Raw genomic sequence first — 12183 nt, forward strand, 5'->3', positions numbered from 1 at the left:
TCTACACAGGAAGGAACTCTAATTATAAACATACATACCTTCTGTTCAAATATGAACGAGACGTTATCAATAAAACGGTCCGCGGATGACATATGGCAAAAATATTTTTTTTTGTTTTTTGGTAGGACTGTTATAAGCTTACATGGCAATTTCAGCATGATATGTCACATAGTTTGTTTTCTGTGCTACTGTAAACAAGTCAAGCTCGAATGTGTTCTTCGAGTTCTCTTTTATGACTTCAATTGTCTCAAAATGTTTTCCACGGAGCGGCAACTTGAGCTTGGGAAACAGGAAAAAGTCACATGGAGCCATATCAGGCGAATACGGTGCTTGCGGAACGATATTAACATTATTTTTGTTCAAATAATCGCGAACAAGACGTGATGTGTGAGCTGGTGTATTATCGTGATGCAAGAACCATGACTGGTTGTCCCACAATTCCTTCCTTTTAAGACGAATGTTCTCGCGCAAACGCTTTAAAACGTCTAAATAACATTCAGCGTTAACCGATTTTGCGATTTGTGCGATTTTCAAGCACAATTTCCTTTACTTTTCCGATGTTTTCGTCGTTTACTGATGTTGCTGGACGACGTTCATGAGGCAAGTTTTCAACCGATGTACGGCCTTCTTTGAACGATTTGTACCACTGGAAAACACGTGCACGCGATAGAGCAGAGTCGCCATAGGTTGTCTGCAACATTTTTAAGGCGTCTGAAGTCGAAATTTTGTTGGAATAACAAAATTTCAAACAAATTCTTTGTTCAACTTGAATTTCCATCGTTAAATTCGAAGAACACACTCGAGCTTGGCTTGTTTACAGTAGCACAGAAAACAAACTATGGGACATATCACGCTGAAATTTGCCATGTAAGCTTATAACAGTCCTACCAAAAAACAAAAAATTTATTTTTGCCATATGTCATCCGCGGACCGTTTTATTGATAACGTCTCGTTCATATTTGAGCAGAAGGTACCTATGTTTCTACATGTATGTATGTATATCAAAATAAATTTTTACTTTCATAAAAAAAGCTTTGTTGTAGTAAATCTAAAAAATAAAATAAAACTACTTCAAAATCTGAATCTATCTAACGAATAAAACGAAAACCACTTCCCTAAATTATACAAAAAAAAAAATTTTACAGATGTCATTATTGTAGCAGCATACGAAGAATGCGGCTAAGGTGACAGTCTTTAGCCGGTTATAAATCCGAGTCGTTCCGGTTACGTAGAATCGACCGATCTCATATTTTAGTTCCATTTCTGACCATTTTGAATATATTTTTATATAAACTCTTTTCTTTTCTCTCATTTATTGTAATTTTAAACAAAGTCGGTAAAAATTTTTAATTTTAATATCTTGGAAACAAATGAGATATAAAAAAAAGTGTTTAAAATTTTTAAATGGAAGCGCAATGAAATAGCGGATTTCTCTAATGCTATTAAATTCTTTAAATCGATTGAATATTTTAAATTAATTTTATAGTCAACAATATTCACTTCGAACAAATGTTCTTCAACCTTTTATTTTTCATAGGAGAGTTCCTTCATTTAGAGCGAATTTTTAGTTGTTTGGTAAATAAAGAATTATTGTAGCGCGAATACCCCTAAGAGGGTAATTCCAACGAATGTTTTCTAAATAAATGTTTAGAAATTTAACTCCTCAATTATCTCTGTTTATTCAAAAAAGCATTCATATTCATAGGTTTTATTTTTCCTCTCCTGCTTTCGATTTACTCTTTTAATATATAATTATCTGGCAATGTCGCGCAACCGGCGAACCAACAACAAAAAAAAAATCTGCCAAAAATCCTTCGCGCTTTAACCCACTACACAGAAAAAGCTCACTACCTCTCTCTCACTCGCACACATCTTCACACATATATCTCGGTTTGTCAGCTGCAAGTCCTGTTCCACTAAATCGAGTCGAAACCCTGCACAACGCCTTTTGGAAACATGAAAGGAAAACATTATCAAATTCCACTACTACTGTTGTTGCTCCAACTCCATCTAGAAGCGTCGCCTTCACAGGCATCTTATCCAATTCCACCCCTGTATGCCCCCTACTTTTCCTATTTTTTACTTTTCTGCATTGCTCTTCTCGTTTTCAAAGTTAGTTTCGTATCGGATTCCTTCAACTTTCGAAGTAACATTTCTATTCTCTCTCGGTTAGACTGTGAAAAAACGATGAAAAGCATTTTTTGCGAAAGCCACATAACATAAAATTGCACCTCCATTTCATGAACAGAAAGTGTTATATACAATATATTTTTAACTTTGAATACAATTATTTTCATTAATATTTGTATTTGCGAATAAATAACAGGAGAAGCAAATGAGAATTTGGTTATTGACAGCAAGTGAAAAAGGCAGTTAGTTTCGTCGCAGGTTGGTTAGTTAAAAAAGGGGTGTTAGAACAACAGGGTAGTGTGCGATTTGACATAGGCGCAAGTGGGGGAAAATCAATTGGGATAAAATAGCGAATGTGTTAGTGAACGAGAAAGCTTTGAAAATATAAAAAGAGTCATAATCTCCCTCTAGCACAGTGTTGCATCCAAATATGGTTTGGCAATTGTAAAGTGGTTCCGATTTATGATTCTTAGTGTTGCCGAATGAATATTAAAGGTGAGTGATTTTTTGTTAAATTTCCTGTTGGAATATTCTAAATATGGTTTCATCAAGATATATATATTTATTTATTTTTAAACGGAACCATTTGCATATAACAACAATTCACACAAACTATTTATTATTAGTATATTATTTTCAAATTTTAAACCATTTAGTTTCCAAGAGTTAAATCTGAAGGAAGACAAATTATAGATTTAATATTTTTTACCTCTGTAAGGAAACAGGTTCATGGAAACACATCTTTCCTGCGAACTTTAATATAAACAAAAAAAAAATCAAGTGTGATGTTGTATTGTTTTTAATAATCATTCTGGCTCATTGGTAATTTAGTTTTAAAATATGACGGTGCATTTATGTCTTTGTAGCAGCATAAACATTGTTTCTCCATAAACCGTGTAAATTGTTGATATTCCAGAAATCATATAAATCATTATTATATAAAAATGGATATATAAACATCGTAAATTATGATACTGTAAATCTTATGTATTTTTAAAATAAAGTCCGTGTAAAAAAGGGCTAATTCAATTCAAATGAAGTTTTTTGATTTGTGCTGGTGTAAAGATAGGAAATATCTTTCGTTTTAGAAATTGATTGTATATGATGCTCGAATGCCGTTGCTGGAATTTTATTCTGGTTGGCTACATTATCTTTTGGTTTTTATTATTGTGGATTTACAATCTTTTCTAGGTGGTTGATTAAAAATAAATGAGTATCTTCTAATTGTGCTTCATCTGGTAACATCAATCCACGTAAATTAACATATCAACAAAACAGCTGACTGCTGCCGTAAGCAAACAAAAATAATAAGTTTGCTATCATCTCAGTCATACACTTGAAATTCAAAAGATTATATTTCCATCTCTGTTTAGTAGAGACATATAAGAAAAGTAAAATTTAGCGTAGCAACAACCACTGACACAACTGACAACCTCAACGACAATCGAATCGTCTTTCTTCCACGAAGTACGCATTACACGAACGAAACGAAACGAACTCATCTTACTACCCAGCAACAGCCAACGGCGGCCATTGTGATTTACCGACGACAGAAGAAGACAAAAGGACGTACACAACGTAAGCGCGCTGGTCAAAAAGGAAATTCCAGCTATATTGTGATAAAATTTCGCACAAGAAAATCTAGTTATTTCGTTTCCTTGCTGTGTAAATGTTTTTGTAACGGTTTATATTGCATTAATTGCTTGTGGGTGCAATATTTACGAATATTTTTAACGGCTTAAAAGTGCGTGTACTGCCTTTTGGAGAAAAGTGGGACGGGCCCTTACGGGTGTCACGTAAAAGTGATCGTCACTTGGAAATCCATTGGCTATAAAGTGACTTGAATCGAGCATACTTTGGTGAATTGAATAACTATAAACTGAGGAGCAAAGATTGCTCAATAAGAACGAGTGCAGCATGTAAGTTCGGTGATGTGATATGTGATAAATATACAACGCAATGGAAAATGCAACGAAAGGTGCTAGCAAATGACTGGGTGCATCATTAGGAAGTGTAGAAACAAATAAGTGAGTTTTGTTGGTGCTGTCAAATTTAGTGCACTGCACTGATTATAAAAATAGTTTAATTGGTTGTTTTTTGTTGGTACCAAATAGTTGTTTCTGGAGGTGCTTTTTTGTAGTGCACTTTCCTCTTCATTCGCACGTCTCGCTATATATACAAATAATGTTACTATCTCGTTTCTGCGTGTTTGTTGCGACCAATACGTATGTCGCGTAGCTACTTTTCCCACAGTTGTTTTTTTTTTTTGTTTTAATATGCGTTGGCAGTAGTGTCGTGCGTGCCTGCTTAGCACCCGATTTGGAGAACATTTTTGTTTGTACTCAAAATTATTTGACTTTCTCTTTTTGTTCTATAAAAATGTATAGAGCGGGTGGATTGCTATTCAAGAAGAAGAAGAAGTTTTAGTAGTGAGAACAACAGCACAACAGGGTTGCATCTGAGTTAGTTCCAAAAATTTGGGCACGGAAATGTAATGAAAATTTAGAACAATTGGTTTTGAATATAAATAACTTAACGAAATGTAAATAGCTTTATAGAAATTATTTGAGAATATAATTTTCATGAGTTAACGAATTAAACTTGAGTAGTAAGATTTATAAAAATATAAAATTTTTTTTTTGTTAGGGCGTTGCAACATGTTGCTGGTTCAATTTGGTTTAACCCGATGTTTCGTTTTATTAGGGCAGTTCACAATTAAGTACTACTATGGCCTTTGTAAAGTAGGACGTCAATTATATAAAAGGTGTTTTATTTTTAGAGTCGTGGAAGCTTAGATATACGTACCGAATAGAAAAATATTTAAATTTACATGAAATTGACGTTTTGGGCATATTGCCGCCAGAGAACGTTCATTAATAAACATCAGCAGTCTGTTGCAACATGCTGCTAGCAGTTCGAGCGCCACTGTGAAATAGGTAACATTTTACCTTACAGCGGCTATATTAGAAATTCACAATTTGCAAGGTTTTATATATTTTTTAACACGAATGACAAAAGCACTTCGCTCCAATTAAATTCCCAAAAATAGTGCTCTGCTTTTGCATCATATTCAATCCAACGCAATTGACAATCCTCGTCAGCAGTTAGTGGCTGTCGCCTTATTTTGCATTTTCACATTGCTTTATGAGAATTTTGATTAATTTTACGTTATAAATTTTTCTGTTTTAGTCGCCGCACTTTAAGTTTTATTCAAGTTTTCCAAAACTACACCAAAGCGGAAAAGACCACACAAGATGGAACGGAAGAAGGTGCTGGAATTGGATAAGATATGTCGCGTATGTATAGCTGAACGCAAAGATATGCGTCCATTGTTTAGCGAGAAGATTGCGGAAATGCTGATGGAATGTGCCTCTGTAAACATTGAAGATACTGAAGGTTGGCCTGACAAAATTTGCATCCAGTGTGTTCATTCGGTCTCACGATGCCACGCGTTCAAGAAGCTAGTGGAACGCAGCGATAAGGAGCTAAGAGAATATATCAAAAGCCTGACGGTGCGTGTGGTAATAGAAGACTCGAGTGATGTAAAGATGGAACAGGCAACGCAGCCAAAAATTTTGTCACAGAAGCCTCCTAAATTGCAACTTATACAGCCACAGACTCAATTCCAATTGCAGACACAACACAATCAATTGCAGCTGCAACAACAGCAATTAATTTTGCAACAACAGCAGCAGCAGCAAAACCAACAACAGCAGCAACAGCAAAACCAACAACAGCAGCAGCAGCAACAACAACAATTGCAGCAAATACAGCATTTACAACTCCAACCACAGCAGCCCGCGAAACGTAAAGCCATTAGCACAGCACGCAAATCTCAGCGACAGTCAAAAAAACCACATTTGCTGCCGCAGCCTGTGCAACAACAGCACCAGCATCAGCAAACTCTTGAACAAGTGTCATTGCAAACGATGGTGTCAAATGTTACACCCACACGTACGCAAGCGCAGTCAGCTAACCAGCATCTGCAAACAGCACAAGGGACGTTACAAACGCAGCCGCAACCTCAACAGCTAATATCCACAGCCGCCTTGCCGCCACAGATAGTACTGCCCAATGGGCAAATACTCACCACTGCGCAGATTGTCACCCACGCTGGGCCACCACAGATTGCGCAGATCATAAGCACTGCGAATGGTTCAGCGGTGCAAACAAATCCAGCCACCACTACGGTGACTGCGCAACCACAATTCACGCCGCAGATCATACAAACATCCAGTGGGCAGACATTACATCTGATACAACAGCCGAATGGACAGCAAACATTGCAGTTGGTACAGGTTTTGCCGCAGCGCACTTTAGCCACAACAGTAAATGGTGCCAGCGTGATGGTAACCACTGCAGAGGATGGCACTACGACAATTGTCGACGATGATGCCTTAATCACGCCAGACGAACATCACCTTATCGACGCAGATGATGGTGATCTAGAAGAAGAAGATGAACAAATTTGTGAGACGATTGTGGTGGAAGATGATCAGCTGACACACCAGCAGTTGCTTGCTGGCCACCATACTATCGTGGATGAGGATAATTTATCGCAGGGCGAAACGCAAGAACTGGAGTACCTTGAGGATGTAACTGTGACCACGTCGAATGCAGGACATTCGCAACATCACCAACATCATACTCAGCATTACCAACAGTTAAGCGATTGTGATGGCGACGCAAGCCAGCAACATCATATACAGCTGCATGATGAGGATGATATTATTGAAGAGATACACATGGAAGAGGAGGAATTGCTCGAGGATGACGGCGCGGACGTGATGCATGTAATGGAGTCGGACGGTAGGGAATTCATAAGTGATGAAGATGTCAGCCAGCAGCAATTAATTGGCGAGAACGGTGACCCGCTTCAGTACACTGTGATGGAGGCAGGCACAGACGACGATGAGCTCGTTGAAACGGACGTCAAGGAGGTGCTGCAAGCGGCTTGTGGTCCCGACATGCACACTGTAGTCGATTTTAATCAAACTGTCAACAATGTATCAAGTGGAACTGTGAGTGTGGGTGGCGCGTCTGTAGGCAGTCAAACACCAACACCTAAGCGTCAGCGTAAATCGAATTCCAAGGCTGTGGCGAATTCACGCCAGCTCGTAGCTACCGCCTCCTCGATAGCGACATCGGGTGCCGCGGACGATTTCGAAATCGATCCCAAATTAATAGCCGAATTTATAAGTCAGCAAACTAGTATGCTCGGTTCCGGCCGTCACGTGTGCAATTTGTGTCGTCACGAATTCAAACAATTTAAAGCATTGCATAATCATATGCATCAGCATTCGAATTGGATACGCGCAAACTGCAAGAAGCAACCGCAATGTGAGATCTGCTCAAAGAGTTTCAAAGGTCCAGGCATGCTTAAGATGCACATGAAGACGCATCAGTCGGCGGCGCGCACACCCACCTGTAACATCTGCAACAAAAGTTTCAAATCAAAAGCGATATTATATCGTCACCGACAGACACACCAACTGCGTTCCTACGCCTGTGCTGTAGATAATTGCCGAAAAACATTCTCAATGCCGCAAACGCTGCGTACGCATGCCGACAACAAACATCCTAATTCACAGCAGCCGAAGTTCAAATGTGGCGAATGTGGCATACACTTTGAAGATGTGGATATGTTGCATACGCACGTACAGGCGGGTGTGCACAGTGGCACGGTGACAATAGAGAATGGTAGCGGCGGTGGAGGGCACAATGATGAACCTGGAGGCTCGGTGGGTGGCAGTATAGATGGCACTGGTTGTATGGATGGCAGCATGACGGGCAATACAATAATTGTGGTTACGCAGGGGTAATTGTACAGCTGCTAAGCAGACGGCAATGCCTGTGCTCATACTCCTATTGATTTGTCACTCACAGCCAGTTTTGTAAATTCAATGGTTTCCTCTCTGAAGAAAAATGCTTTCCCCATGTGCTAGTTGTAGTTTTTAATTTGTTTAAAACAAAACAAAAAAAAAAATAGATGTAAATAATATAGAATTATTTTTCAATAGTGACTAATACATTTACACGTATATGTTATTAAATAAACCAACAAACAAACGAAGAAAGAAATTATTTTTAAAAAATATACAAAATTTACCGTACACATAATTATTGAAATGACAAAAATATTTGAAAACGTTTAGTAATAAATAAAGCAACGAATATTAAAAATATTGAAATATTGGGTTTTATGCGTGCTGAAAAGGATACGTATAGGTATATTTGTTGAAATATAATTGTAATTTGTCTGCCGAGAACCGTGCGGAATGCAAAATAGGAGCTAAAAATCTCCATTTTCTATATATCTGAATGAAGATAACCTTGGGATCAAAGCGCATTCTTTAAAGGTTTATGGCTTTGGAGCAACAACAATGTTTTGTACGTTTGATTGTCATGGCAAGTTAGAAAACAAAGAATGAATTCGCCTTGTTTCATTCTGTGCCGACAGCCAAATGGACACGGCGAAAGAAAAAAAATCAGCTGATTTACCGACACTATCCTTGCTTTGGATTCTTATAATACGTTCACATATAAGTAGATTATCTGCTTTTTCGTGCTTCACTCCCAAAGCGTAATTAAAAAGCGAGATTACCCATACAAAATTTCTCTCCCTAAATCTGAGATTATTGCCATATTAATATATTCAATTAAATTAACTCTTTCTTCTCTTTGTATTTTCTTCATATCTTTAATAACAATTAAACAAACCAAAAACATTTAAATATTCCACCAAACCAATTTCTACCACCCTTCAAAACTGTATTGATAGCTGATTGTCAATTTTGCAGCTAATCTGACATATTAATGAGTAGTAATTTTGTGGATTTATTGATAACTAGCAAACCCGGCCCCCTTCGCTGGGCACACTAAAATAGAATAGATATGGTTTAGAACAGAAAATATATGGTTTTCATATTATTTATTTATTTATTCTTTATTCAAGCGCTTTGGCATAAACAATATTTTTTGTTTTTCTATTTGTTTTTGAGTAAATATAAAATATAAATTGAAAATCAGGAAAAAAGAAGATTGTTTTTAAATTTCAAATCAACGCATATGAATAAACAATCGTCTTTTTTCCTGATCATCCATGCATTTTTCTTTTCAATTTATATGTTTTATTAAGCATTGGAGCTTTTTTAACCATTATCCATTTATATTTTTCAAAAAAAAAAAACGAATAAAATTGTTTTTTCCACGAACACATAATTTCATTCGGGTTTCACATTAAATTCTCAAATTTCGTAAGAAATTATTCACTGTTCCAAAATCCACTCCAAAAAAATTCACAAACAATTTTTACATGTTGCACTAACGTTTTTTCCTTATGGCATCCAAATCAGAAAGAAATATTGACACATTGTAACTCACACTGTCAATTTGACAGTTCAGTTCCGCCCCAAGCGTTAAAAAAGTAAGCGACATTATGGCTGGCTCAAAAGAACGCTGTACCCGTTGCCACTGCTCCGAATTACATCCAAACTTTACGAAACCCATTTTCAATACTTACTTAACAATGTGCATAAGTTTGGTTTAATTCGGTGCAAAGACACGGCGGGTCCACGTTTTGGCATATATTTCGAGACCCTAGTCATCAATAGGTATGAAAATTACCCCGTATTAAAGCACTTATCAACAGCTTTCATTTGATACCCATATTGTACATACACAACCAAAGGTTACCCGGGACCACGTTTTGACCTATATCTCGAGACCCTATCTACCAATAGGTATCCAAACTATACGGAAACCATCTTCAATACCTCCTTAACAATGTGTGTAAGTTTGGTTTAATTCGGTGCAAAGACACGGCGGGTCCACGTTTTGGCATATATTTCCAGACCCTAGTCATCAATAGGTATGAAAATTACCCCGTATTAAAGCACTTATCAACAGCTTTCATTTGATACCCATATTGTACATGCACAACCAAAGGTTACCCGGGTCCACGTTTTGACCTATATCTTGAGACCCCAGTCACGGAGCGGCATGAAAAGTACTCTGTACTAAAGCATTCACCAACAGCTTCAATTTGATACCCATATTGTACATACACATCCGAAGGTTACCCGGGTCCACGTTTTGACCTATATCTCGAGCCCTATCCACCAATAGGTATCCAAACTATACGGAAACCATCTTCAATACCTTCTTAACAATGTGTGTAAGTTTGGTTTAATTCGGTGCAGACACGGCCGGTTAGCGAACACACACAAAAAGTTGACTTTATTTTATATATAAGATTTTTTTCAGTTTGTGTCCGAAAAATCCAAATATCTTACGGAACCCTATTTTTTTCCAAAATAAAATGTAATCCATGTTACTCGTGGATAATGTAGTTTTCGAATGGTGAGAGAATTTTTAAAATCGGTCCAGTAGTTTTTGAGCCTATTCGTTACAAACAAACAAACAAACAAACAAACAAAGTTTTCCTCTTTATAATATTAGTATAGATTACTGCTTTTAGTTACTGTTACTTTTAGTCCACGATATTCAACCAATTTAATACCTTTTATTCCTGTCTTGATTGGTAATCGATTATTACCTAATTTTTGGTGCAACTCCGTGCAAACCTTTTGAGTTTCTATAGTGAACCAACAACACTTATCCCAAAATATGGCTAGAAGTTGCACAATAAACCAATCTTTCACCATAAGTTCTAAATGTCTCAATCAAAATTGCTTTCCCTAAAAAACCCCTGCAATAACCAAATCGGTTTTATTTTTAGTACCTAATTTATTGTCAACATAAAATTCCAATTAATGCAGTATTTATACGAGGAATTCAACATCGGCCAACAAAAGTAAAAAATCGCTTACCTCAAAGTGGACAGCCAAGGCGCATTCCTTAAAGGTGGCAGCACTAGACCAACAACAAAGTATTGTACGCTTGATTGTCCAAGTAGAGTATTGGGGAAACTAGAAAACAAATAATGAATTCGCCTTGTTTCACTCTGGGCTGACAGTTACATTGACACTTTGAAAGTAAAAAAAAACAAATCGGCTGATTTACAGATATCACCCAAGGCTAATTGAGTACTTTAGGTGGCGCCTTAATAAAACAGTTACTTTATTTTTTGCGATTTTGACAAGTCTGACAGCTCCCTTGCCAATACAAAACAAACAAAAGGAGGAGAAAATATACATGCCAGTGAATGGCTTGGTAATATTGGGATTTGTCAAATTTAAACTAAATAAACTGATGAAAACGTAGGGCCTTCTGTAAAATTGTGAAAGCAGAAATTAAAATAAAGCCTCTAAATGCAGTTCGTTTGCGTTTTTATGCAAAAGACGTCATGGCAAAAAAGTATTCGTGTGTGCGTATAACTTCTTGTGTTTGGTAGTTTCATTTGCTTTCGCCTACTCTTCTTCTTCACACACAAGTAATTCCTCTTCCTCTTATTTGTTTATTCATGGACCCCTACGACACAGCGAATTCGGAAGGCGCAATCTTTTTCTTTATTATTCTTGACTTTCCTGAGTTTGTTTGCGTAGGTAATCAACTTCAAGTGGTTTCCACGCTGAATAGTCCTGAGCCTAACACATAGATGGCACTCGTTTTCGCCTCTTTTCAGTTAGTTCTAACCTTAAAAACACAGCTGTTAAAATTTCATAGTATTCTATTCATTAGTTTGTGAGTTATTGTGCTAAGAGTGATGCTACTTTTGTTATTTTCAAATTTTAATTTTACACTGCTTCTTGATGGGGCAAATACCGGTCAACAATAAAATGATGGTTTGCTGACTTCAAACGTGGTCGTAGAGACACCAATAGTGCACAACGTCGAAATGAGGCGACAACACCAGAAAACATCAAAAAATCCACGAAATCGTTTTGAATGATGGAAAAGTGAAGTTGCGTTAGTTAGCTGACATCGTAAAGATATCAAAAAAACGCGTTAGCTTTATATTGCATGAGCATTTGACTATTAGAAAGCTTTGTTCAAAGTGGGTGCCGCGTTTGCACACTGTTGACCAGAAACAAAAACGTGTCGATCCTGAACAATGGCAAAACTACATGAATTGAACTTCGAATTGCTCCC

General features: G+C 37.1%; 1 protein-coding gene across 2 annotated transcripts; it reads left to right on the forward strand.

The window, feature by feature from the left end:
- Window positions 1-3467: 3467 nt before the first annotated feature.
- LOC128866895 (zinc finger protein 853) lies at window positions 3468-8318 on the forward strand. 2 transcript variants are annotated; one of them, XM_054107936.1, is made up of 2 exons: window positions 3468-4049; window positions 5320-8318. In XM_054107936.1, exon 2 carries the CDS (start codon window positions 5385-5387, stop codon window positions 7950-7952), a length of 2568 nt encoding a protein of 855 aa, XP_053963911.1. In that variant the 5' UTR covers window positions 3468-4049; window positions 5320-5384; the 3' UTR covers window positions 7953-8318. The 2 variants fall into 2 exon arrangements, with proteins under 2 accessions (XP_053963911.1, XP_053963912.1); XM_054107937.1 differs by lacking the exon at window positions 3468-4049 and adding an exon at window positions 4056-4157.
- Window positions 8319-12183: the final 3865 nt, after the last annotated feature.

This window comes from Anastrepha ludens, chromosome 6 (genome assembly GCF_028408465.1).
Source record: "Anastrepha ludens isolate Willacy chromosome 6, idAnaLude1.1, whole genome shotgun sequence".
Taxonomy (NCBI): domain Eukaryota; kingdom Metazoa; phylum Arthropoda; class Insecta; order Diptera; family Tephritidae; genus Anastrepha; species Anastrepha ludens.

Coding starts and splice junctions, on each gene's coding strand:
- LOC128866895 (XM_054107936.1), top strand. CDS start 5,385: ATGGAACGGAAGAAGGTGCTGGAATTGGATAAGATATGTCGCGTATGT.